This window comes from Melanotaenia boesemani, chromosome 17 (genome assembly GCF_017639745.1).
Source record: "Melanotaenia boesemani isolate fMelBoe1 chromosome 17, fMelBoe1.pri, whole genome shotgun sequence".
Lineage (NCBI taxonomy): Eukaryota > Metazoa > Chordata > Actinopteri > Atheriniformes > Melanotaeniidae > Melanotaenia > Melanotaenia boesemani.
In genome coordinates this window covers 28,866,861-28,878,331 of record NC_055698.1, presented here as the reverse complement: position 1 = coordinate 28,878,331, position 11,471 = coordinate 28,866,861, and the positions used below count along the sequence as shown (strand labels likewise).

Here is an 11,471-nt window from a genome sequence, read left to right as displayed (position 1 = left end):
AAATACGTTTTTTAAATAAAAATTTATGACACATCACAATGTTGCCAGTTTTTTTTTTTCTCATCATACATTTCAAGATTCAAAGTGTCTTTGTCATTTGCACAGTAAGGAAACAAGTTTCTCTGAACAATGAAAATCTTACTTTACCGTCCAACCTGAATGCCATAAAACATTATAAAATAAAAATAAACAATTTGAAAAAAAAAAAACTAGATAGACGATAAAAAAAACTGAGTAAATAATCTATGTACATAAATGTGCAGTGAGCTATAAACTGTTGTTTCACATTTAACAACGATCAGCTATGCAAACGAAAACAACTCATGAGGTAGACAAAACACGCATTTGCAATATGTATTATAAATAATAAGACACATAAAACAGTAAACAATTTTATTACAACTGTATAAAATAACTAACACAGTCACTATCCCCGTTGCACAAACACTTCTTCCCTCATGCCTTCTCACTGAGTAACTACTATCATTACAGATTGGTTTACTTAAGTTACACCACAATTCTGTTACCTAAACAAATGTTACCTAATACCCCTCCTTGTTATTTATGTGAACAACAGAAAATAAATATTCACTTGGATGGTAGATTACATATCGTTTATTGAACACGTATTCAAAGTTGAGATAGCGATGACAGATGTGAGGTGTCAATGCCGTCCTTCTGATACATCAGACTCCTACAGCCAGCAGATGGAGCTCTTTGGTTTGGTCAAATGATTCAGAACACTAAGCCATTTTCAAGCATTTGGTTCAAAGTTGGCTCGATGATTCATGAGGCCTCGCTTTCACCATCCCTAGTTGTGGCCAGTGCTATCCTCTATGCCAGGGCTACTAAATTCGGTCCTACGAGGGCTGCAATCCAGCAGGTTTTCCATGTGTCCCTGCACCAACACACCTGAGTCAAATTAGGTGGCTCTAACAGCCAATCAGGTTCTACACAATAACTCATTAATTTGACTCAGGTGTGTTGGTACAGGAATACATGGAAAACCTGCTGGATTGCGGCCCTCGTAGGACCGAATTGAGTAGCCCTGGTCTATGCTGTTGCCTGCTGGGGCAGCAGGCTGAGGGTTGCAGACACAAACAAACTGAACAAACTGATCTACAAAGCCAGTAACGTGGTGGTGATAGAGCTGGGCTCTCTGACAGTGGTGATGGAGAGGAGAATGTTGTCCATAATTAAGAAAATACGGAACAATACCTCCAACCCGCTTTACAACCTGCTGACCACCCACAGGAGTACGTTCAGTGGCCATCAAACTGTAAAACCTCTCCTTATAGCAACAACATCTACTGCTATACATACATTTATACATTTACACTTTGCACTACATTTACATTTTTGCTGTTTATCATATTGATAATACTGTACATATTACTCACTGATAGGATTTTATCCTGTATCTGTTTATATAGTTTATATAGATTATTGTAACTAATTGTGATTTTTCTTACTAATTTTTCTTATTGTGATTTTTATCTTTATCTTAACCTTTCTTTATTTGGTATAGAGTGACTGTGTGCATACAATTTCCTCCTGGATTAATGAAGTATACTGATTCAGATTCTGAAATACATCATACTTTGTGTATTTGTAACAATATTTAAGATGTTACTTTAAGATAGATTCCCACCACACCGACACAATCAGAAGCACAGATGAATGTTAAAAGTAATATCTTTATTTTTGTATTTTTTTAAAAAAAATAAGACTTAAAATGTGATAAAGAGTGGACACCTTAAAACATAAATAGTCAAAAACCTAAACTAAAAAGTCAGATTTAATACTGTCCAAGGTCCAGAGAAGGCAGTCCCTTCCATAGCCCAGCTTGTGGTATCAGACAGTCCAGCGTGATGCTCTGGGTTTTCTCGGTACACCAACTACCAGCTGAAGGCGCTGTAGCACAGTGGTTCCCAACTTTTTTTCCTCGGGGACCCCCTTCGTGCATATACTAAAATGCCCTGGACCCCCTGCTCCACCCTGTGCTGAAACCATGCTGGTTTTAGGCTTTCAAAAGTGAGATTCTCACCATAAATAATGTATTAGTTATAAACAGAATCTCAGATAAAGGGACACATTGGCAGAGTTCATTAAAACTGTATATCAGATTTATTTAATATATAATATACATATATTTATAAAATATAAACATATTACATTTTCTATATTAAATATATATAGTAGAAATATTAACAAAATGCAACTAAATTTAAAAAAAAGTGTGTAAATGTGTAACTGGGATAAAATATTGTTAAAACTGCACAAAAAGTCAAGTTGTTTGTTTTTTTAAAAGGATAGGTCATTAAATGTAAGCATTGTGACGTATTTCTTTGTACTTATACAGCGTGTTCAAACACTGTAATGTTCAAACTGTTTGTAGCTTTACTTGCTTTCGTGTGTGCAGCAGTGAAAAATGAAGCTACATTGGAAAGAGTGAAATGGCAGAATTTTGTAAATTGTGATTAATTCCAAAAATTCAATCTGCTGTTAGTTTGTCTGTCAGTGAGCTACATCCTTCTGGTGTGAGCAGTTTTGTTGATTTTATTAAACGAAGGAGAAAAAAGAATGAACATGTACACTTTCTTTACTTAAAGATACAGTATAAGTAGATACACTATTTAGCAGAAACAGAAATCCAGCCCTGTAAGCATAAAGAACTCTAACACAAGCCTGTATTTGTCTACCAAGCTGCAGCTCTGCGGCTGAGCACTCCGAGGTCTTCATCATCACCATGCCGACAGGTCAGAGTCCCTTTGACTGACACTGACGGCCAGTCTGTTTGCAGGAGGTGATATATCCCCAATACAGGATATTTTCATGTTATATGCATGTGCACTGTTTGCCTTGAGCCAACTGTGGAGTGTCTACATCCCATTTACCAACATGAACTCTGTCAGAGATAAATGTGTTTGGAACAACGTGGATTTCCTGACTCTCCACTCAGGAGAATTCAGCATCTTCTTCTAATCTTCACCTGTCAAGACAAATGGTCATATCATTCCTGTTATAGTGAAGACAATATCAGTCAGTTATTACACAAATAATCTGATGAATATAAAGTAGGAAAACTCACTGTCTTACAAGCCGGAACCCTGAATCACAGATGATCGATACTGTAAAAATAAAATATTCATGTAACTTTACATAATAACTGTCAGCATGTACTTCAGCTTCTGTGTCAGAAAGAAATTTGTTGTTCCTCACCATTTTTTTTCTTTAAAAAGAGAATAACAGCAACTACCAGGAAGAGAACAAGTAATACCACCACAGCTCCAACAACAGGACCGACTGGAAACGTTGAAGGTGGAACTGAGAAGGTAAAACAAGGCAATAAAATGTGAAATTTTAAGGTTTGAATATTGTTTTTGGTTGAGATGTAAATTTTTTCTGTTCTTTTGGCAGATATTGAATTTTTTCCCCCAAAATTTCCAGGATGGAACTATTTTGCATTTTGAAACTCTGAACCCTTATAACAGGGAAAATCCACATGGAAACAGGACGGATGATGTAAGAAAGGACAACTGAAACCAAGGAGTATAAATACACAGAGGAACTAACTAGACACAGGTGAGGTGGATGAACAATCAGACCAGGTGAACTAATGAGCAGAAACCAAGAACAACACAGAACTAAACATGACCATGAACACAAAACCTCAGAATGTGATGACAACCAAGAACATAAACCAAAAACAAGACAAACCAACAACACAAACCACCACCACTTCTTATCCTGTCTTACCATAGTTTGTCCTGATCACCGTTTCTTTCAGTTTGGTGATTACATCTTCTTCTACACCAGACAGCTGAAACGTACAGTCATACTTCCTCCACTCTTCAGGTGAAATTAATGAAATATTAAGCTCCGCACTCATCTGGAAGGTCCCATCAGGGTTGGGGAGGATTTCTCCTTTGTCCACACCCTCATGAAACTCATATCCATCTTTTCTCCAGTACAAGTCAGCTGTGTCCGGGTAGAAACCTGTGGCGTGGCAGGTGACTAAAGGAGAGGGACTCTTCTGGAGGATAGACACTGAGGGACGCTCTGCAAAAACAAAATGATGATGACCACTTGTCATGGTCATAAGCAAAACTAAACAAGTGTCAGTTAATTTACCTGTTCTCTGCAGAAAGCTCTTCCCATAGCGCACATACTTCTTTAGCCACTCAGGACACATGTGGATGTAATAATCTTTATTGTAGTCTAATCTGGCCTTCTCAGTGTCCCATTTCAGTTTAGTGATGACAGCCTGTGTTACAGGAGCAACCCACGTCAGTGTCTGCAGGTCCAAAGCTATGAAGTCTTCACCGTTGTAGCCGTACTGATTAAACCCTTTGATTTCTCCAGTCTCATCATCCCACGAGCAGCCATTCATCCTCTGTAAGACTTGCGGACCTGGGAGACAGAGATGATTGAAGCAAATTCAAATCAAATCAAACTTTATTTATTAAACACCTTTCATGCCACAGGCAACACAAAGTGCTTTACATGATTAAAAACATTTATGCATATTAAAAACAAAACAAAGTGGAAATACATAATAACAGAAACAGTCACCAAAATATTTCACCCAGCTGCACACACACACACACACACACCAAGCAGCCCCACTTCCCCATTCTATACAAACATGATTCTCTTATTTCTGTCTCGAACTGAATATTATTATAAAATATTAAAAGTGATAAACATCCAGCCTGATTCTGTGTCAGTGTCATAGGGATCCATCCACATCAGGGGCCAGTCCATCCATGTCCAACAGCTGCAACCATCAGGACAGACTGGGGCCCACACCACAGCCAAAAGGCTGCAGTGCAGGGCCCCAGCCACCCCGAATAGGTGCGATCACAGTGGCAGCAGACCCCAGACGGAGCAGGCAAAACCCCTGGCGTGGAGGATCCCCACGAGGAAAACACTGGAGTTAAAATTAAAATTAAACAACCTTAAGAAACAATAAGAACAGCTAAGAATGAATGAATAAATAAATAAGAAGTAGTAAAGCTGAGTAAAATGAAAATAAAATAACGTGAAATAAAATGATGTGAAATAAATTAAGATCAAATAAAATTTTGTTAAAAGCTAAGTTAAAAAAGTAGGTCAAATTCTGGACCAGTTGATTTTTAAGGTTTTCAAAAGGAAAAAAAATCACATTTTTTTTTACTTAGGAGTCAGGAAATTGCTTCAACATCATGACATCTCCACAGCAGACTTTAGTCAGTTTAGGGTGATTAAAGAAACTGTTAAAAAATATTTATGATGATAAAGATAAATACATCATGTCGCAAAAATTAGCTGGTTCCAATACTGGAAGCCCTATTAAGTTTTATTTACCTTCTGTATAGAAACAAATGCATTATAAAAGCAAAAATAATAATAACAATGTGGGAATATAAATAGAATCAAATTGTCCCATTACAGAGATGAATTAGAGATTAAATCAAGAAGCATGTTTTTCAGCTTGGGTGCTAATGCTAGCTGCTTAGAACCAGAGACTTTAGCTTTCAGTTTACTTGATATGAGGGTTTGTTACCATTTGAAGTGGCAGAAAAACCTCAAAAGCTCAATTTATCCTCAAATCATTGAAGTTGTCTGAATGTTCTTTGAAGCTTTTTCCTTATTTTGTAGGATCCTTCACCGACAGGTGCAAAGAGTGCAAACTCATCCCAGTTTGTAAGAACTGAAAAAAACCTTTAGGATGAGAAGCTGACTGTGTGAACAGTTTTACAAATACATCATCATTTTACCTTCAAATGTCCTTTGACATGACTGTAATCTACAATTTTGCAAATACATGTTTCTTGCATATGTTGTACTCAATGCTCAGACAGAAAAAACAAACATTTAACAGGTTGAGTTAAACATGTAATATGACACATTACCTTTGGTTTGGTTTAAACGACGCCGCAAGCCATCAATGTTGGCCCTGAAGACTCGCTGATTTCCAAGACACTTTTCAGAATACCACTTCAGGTGCTGGGGGTCATCCTTAATCAGTGTCTGCATCCAGTCCTGTTTGGGTTCAGCTGTCTGGATGCTGCTGTCACAATAACCCACCTGAACTTCATTTACTGTTGCAGCACCCACAAACTCTGGAAAGTCTGGGATTCCAGCAGTGGCGGTAAGAAAATATTTCAGGGAGTACTTCACTGCAGGGGAAAGAAAGATTTCAGCTTTTATATTTGGTTTATTTCAGGGTTGATTCACTGATTTGTTGATTGATTCAAATCCAATTAAACTACTTCTGTGCTGTTAAATTGCACTGAGATTCAAAACTATGTTACAAAGCTGATTACATTACTTTTTATTCTAATTTTACACGTTTTATATGAGTGGTAATTGTTACAGTTGATCCTCAAGGGTCGTTGTCCTACAGGCTTTCAATGTATCACTGCTCCAACACATCTGACTCAAAAAAAAATGGATCTAACGGCCTATGAAGTCACGGACAATGACTCATTAATGAGAGTCAGGTGTGTTGGGGGAAACATAAAAAACTTGCAGGATTTCATCCCTCAAGAACCAGAGCTGGACATCCTTGGTTTACAACAACAAAAAAAGACCTCAGTTACTGTCTCCACGATGTCCTTTCATGGGTGACAGTTCATTCTGCCATCAGGTTTCCCCATCCAGACGCTAAATGGACCATTTACTTGGTGCACACTGCCTTGTTACCATTTAAGTTTTGTAGGAAATTACTATATTATCAGAAAATTCATGTAGTACCAGTGCACCTGCTTCAGATGAATGTATGAAATATTTGCTGCTTTACCTATAACCATTTTAACTATACAAAGCAGTTCTGTTTATATTTACTGTGTTATTTTAAAAAGTGAGATCAATATCCAAGAAAGTTCCGATTGCTCAAAGACAAAGATGTAACTGGACATCCACAACAACTCAGTGGGTTTATAGATGATGTGAAACAAGAACTGATGTTTGTGGAACCACATTTTTTCCTGCATATTTAAAAATTATTTGCCAAGACATAAAATTTGTGTCCATCCTGTATGATGAAAATCAGTCAACAAAGAACCTTTTAATCTAATTAATCCTCTGATGTTCAAAAGCAGATAAATATTTGACTTCTATAAACATGTACATTGAGGCTTTTTCTTTATTCTTTATTTTATTTGTTTAATCTATTTTATTTAATCTATTTTATCTAATCTAAAAAACAAGTATAAAACATGTTTTATATTTAAATTATATATATTCTATAAAATATATAGCTGTATCATTTTCTTGTCGTTTATCACTTAAAACAAACTTGGAAATTACAATGTAAGTGTCTATATATATATTACATTTTCTAATATATATTATTCATTCTTCAGTTAGTGGCAGTGTATTGAATGACTTACTAATTTCCAATAAAATGGCTTCTTTGCAAATATACCATCCTCCTTCTGAATTTAACAGCCTCCACTGTAATGAACACAATGTATTAAAGGTTTAATCTATAAACCGCCTGATCAACAGAGCTGAAGAAAGATATAAGATCAGGCAGAAGTAAAAGTGAGTGACTCTGTTAGTGGCCGATGATCACTGCTGTATTTCGTTGCAAAATACTCTTAAACCTCATTACTCATCACTTTTACTCACTTTCATTGTGTCTGGGACTATACACTGCCTCATATTTGCTATTCTGATTAAGCAAATATTACCAACAAATTCTACTAAAAGACATGTTATTTATTATATTCAAGTAGTTTAGGATTATAATTTGTATTGATTTTTATTTATGATTTTTACTTGCTGTACAACACTTTATTTCATATTACTATATTTCTCCTGATATTTTCAGTACCATGTTGTCTGTGAGGTATATATCTATGTTGCTTTTTTTCCATACTTATTTCTACAAGTTTTAAAACGAACACAAAACATAACTATCTTTAAAAAAAAAAAAAAAAAAAAATCCTCTCCAGAAAAAAAGGAAATTCAGCCAAAAAAAAGTTATAAAATACCACCGCCATTAAAGTTCGCGTCGCGTCCCTTAGCAACAATCTCACTTATGATCATGACGTAACTCAGTCTCTAGGTTCCGCATAGTCATAGCGGGAGAAATATTATATCCAGCAGCTACTGAAAACAAGTATTATTTCGTGATGCACTGGCCAGTAGGAGACAGAAAAGACTGATAACTTCAATAAAAAAAATCAATCTAAAATGGAAAAACTGTATGTACAATAACACACTTTGACTTTCACTAGTGAAAATGAAACTATCGAGCTGCACTGAGAATGAAAAACAAAACACATAAAAAGAAACAGAATGAATTTAATCTAGTGTTCTTACCTGAAGAAACAACGTGACAGGAAACAAGCATCACAAATAAAATCTGCATTTTGTTAAAGTAGAAATATAAGCTGGAGCAGAGCCGACTGACTTTGATAAGATTCAGCTGACTGGAACTTATTTGAGGACGTAGACGTAGACGCTGCACTGGCCCCGCCTCGTACGTCCACACGTCCGCGGTGCCGCCATATTGGTCCTGGCAAGTTATTAATATTCAACAGGACTGAACAGAAGAGAGACGTCTGGATCTTCTGCAGTTTGGGCCTGAACAAACCACAACACTCCTTTAACACCACACCAACACCACTGCCTTATGGTAATATGCTGCCCCCTACTGTTCATAGGTTTAGTTATTTTTATTTTAATGTTCTGTACCGCTGACTAGATGTTGCAGCTGTATAAATTCATGCACCTTCTTCAGAAAGGTGACCAGTTTTGGCAGCAGGGTTGTATCACCTGAAAGCACAGAGGCCTGCTCTCACACAAAGAGGGTACTCCAATGACGAAAATGCAAGTTACCACTAAGAAACATAATACTGAAAAACTATTGATTTTTTTTTATTTAGTAATACAGATTTTTTTATGCTTAACTTCTTCTGAAAGTTCATATTTTTTTCTGATTGATTAAAATGAACAGTGACTCCCTCATATAACAATGCTGGACTCAGTGGAGCCGATTTTATTTACAAAATAAAAGATTAACATAACTTCTCTGATTTGTTCTGTACATTATGCACATTTTGTAGTTCAACAATATTCAAAGTGCTTAAGTAAAGTTAGGGGTAAAGAGGTCATTGCAGTACATCATTAATCAATGCAGGAGTGCAAGGATTCATGGATGGTGTTCAGCACTTTAATATTCAAGGTGTGAATGAGAGTAAAATCTTTTCTGCTCTTAGACATAATTACACCATTCCACTGTGTGCAGGATGTGTGTGTTGATTTGGTCTCTGGGTTCAGTGTCTCAGACATCTCCAAGACGTTATCAGCTGTGAACGTCAAAATATATTGTTAGTCAAATAATCAATTATTAATTTTAAGTATAATTTTAAGACTACACTCAGGCAAGGCAGCAGGACCAGATGACCAGACCAGTTTTGGCAGCAGGGATGCAGCAGTGTTGTATCACCTGATAGCACAGAGGCCCGCTCTTACACAAAGCTAGAGGGTACTTCAATGATGAAAATGCAAGTTACCACTAAGAAAAATGGTATACTGAAAAATATATATTTTTTAACATGGTAATACAGATTTTTTTTTCTTCATTTCAAATTTCAGATAATTTTAATTACTTGAAAAGATTCCTTGAACAACGATATCGCTGTTCTGTACAGCAACTTGTTTGCACTTGCTTGTTTCTCCTAAAAATCAATTACCATGGATAATTAACATGAGCAGACATCACTTATGGCTGCACAAAGTCATGGCACAGCTCGGCACGGACCGGGCTAACTTAGCACGCTTTGGCTCAGAGTATCGACACCAGCTTGGGCAGATGGTGTGCGGCGTGATGAGGGGGAAGCTGGTGGCACCAACATCGCCCAACAGCTGACACAACCCACCGCACACAGGTGGTGACGCGCTCCCCTCCCACACACACACATGCACACAGCGCACATGAATCGGACTGGTGTGTGTTAACTTTAGTCGAGGGGTTTCGCCGAGAGACACCCGCATGTCATAGCAGTAGTCAAGGAGATCAAGACACGCTTCCACATAGACACACGTGTCCAGTGAAATAAACACACGAGTGCACATGAGACACATCGATGACACAAACAAATAGTCCAACTTTGATGATATTATCTCTGTGTAGAGAAGCGCCGGAGTGCCTCCCAAAGCTCCCGCTGATGTGTTTGGCTTAAAAGATTTACTTCACTGTTTATTTCCAACTCATAATGAGAAGCAGATTTATTATTATTATACTAAATCATTTAGAACAATTTAAACAGCCATGCAGAGTGGATAACATTCATCCGCTCTGAACTAAAATTGAAAAGTGTTATAACGCAGATGCTTAAAAAAAAAAAAAAAAAAAAAAAAACTATAGGCTATAGCTATATATATATATATATATATATATATATATATATATATATATATATATTCAATCTATAAGCCATGATACCAAAATCCAAACTTTGTGGGAAATCAACATTTTGTCTACTGGCTCAGACCCGTTGGTCACAACTGAAAATTCAGAGCACAGAAACAGATATCAGCTGCATTTTGAAAAAGAAATCTATATTAATCTGTATTTATCTGCATGAAACACATTGAAATAAGCTCAAACGGATTTATTTTGTCTTCTTTTTTAATATATTCCCAGTTTCTTCTTGCCTCACAGCAGGTCGCTGGTTCGAGTCTCGGCTGGGGGGGCGGGTCAAACAGTGGCCTTTCTGTGTGGAGTTTGCATGTTCTCCCAGTGTATGTGTCAGCTCTCTCCGGGTTCTCCAGCTTCCTCCTACTGTCCAAAGACATGCATGTTAGGTTAACTGGTCACTCTAAATTCTCCATGTGAGTGACCATTAGTCGTCGTTTATCTTTTATGTCGGCCTTGTGATGGACTGGTGACCTGTCCAGGTGTACCCTTCTCCAGCCTGAATGAATTTTATAAATCCCAATTGTTAAATTTGGCCCTGCCTTTTACCCATCTCTAGATGCACTATAGAGCAGTAGACTGCCATGTTTTGCTGCCCAGGGAACAGTTGTGGGGGTAAGGGCCTTGCTCAAGGACCCACAGTGGTTTACCACTGTCAGCACTCGAACCTGGGTTTTCCAGACCCAAGCCCAACTCTGTCTGTATCATGGTAGAATTATTATAATTATAGAATCCTTTTCCATTAAACTAATATATCATATTGTGAAACTTGTGCTTTAAATCTTGGTTATTTAGTTTATTTCAACATACTGTATCAGCTGACTACAATAGTTAAGAGTCCTCTGACTGTTCCACCATGTGTGTTTGACAAAGAGAAGAGCCACAGATGGGGAGGCAGGACCTCTGGTTGACAAGACATACAATCCAAAATATATTCATCAGGACTCATCCGTGGATAATAAAGATTCTCTGAAAAGCAGCCTAATACATCTAACTGATAGGCAGGGCAAAACGTATCCATGGGAGGAACAATGGGGTTCATATCTAAACACAA

At 37.1% G+C, this 11,471-nt stretch overlaps 1 protein-coding gene across 2 annotated transcripts; it reads right to left on the bottom strand.

Moving 5' to 3' along the window:
• Positions 1-1,677: 1,677 nt before the first annotated feature.
• On the bottom strand, positions 1,678-8,468 carry LOC121656626 (major histocompatibility complex class I-related gene protein-like). Of its 2 annotated transcripts, none has more exons than XM_042011723.1 (7): positions 8,317-8,468; positions 5,894-6,164; positions 4,135-4,409; positions 3,760-4,062; positions 3,223-3,327; positions 3,092-3,131; positions 1,678-2,992 (listed from the first exon to the last, which is right to left on the bottom strand). In XM_042011723.1, exons 1-7 carry the CDS (start codon positions 8,363-8,365, stop codon positions 2,989-2,991), a joined length of 1,047 nt encoding a protein of 348 aa, XP_041867657.1. In that variant the 5' UTR covers positions 8,366-8,468; the 3' UTR covers positions 1,678-2,988. The 2 variants fall into 2 exon arrangements, with proteins under 2 accessions (XP_041867657.1, XP_041867656.1); XM_042011722.1 differs by having other exon boundaries at positions 4,135-4,413; positions 5,898-6,164.
• Positions 8,469-11,471: the final 3,003 nt, after the last annotated feature.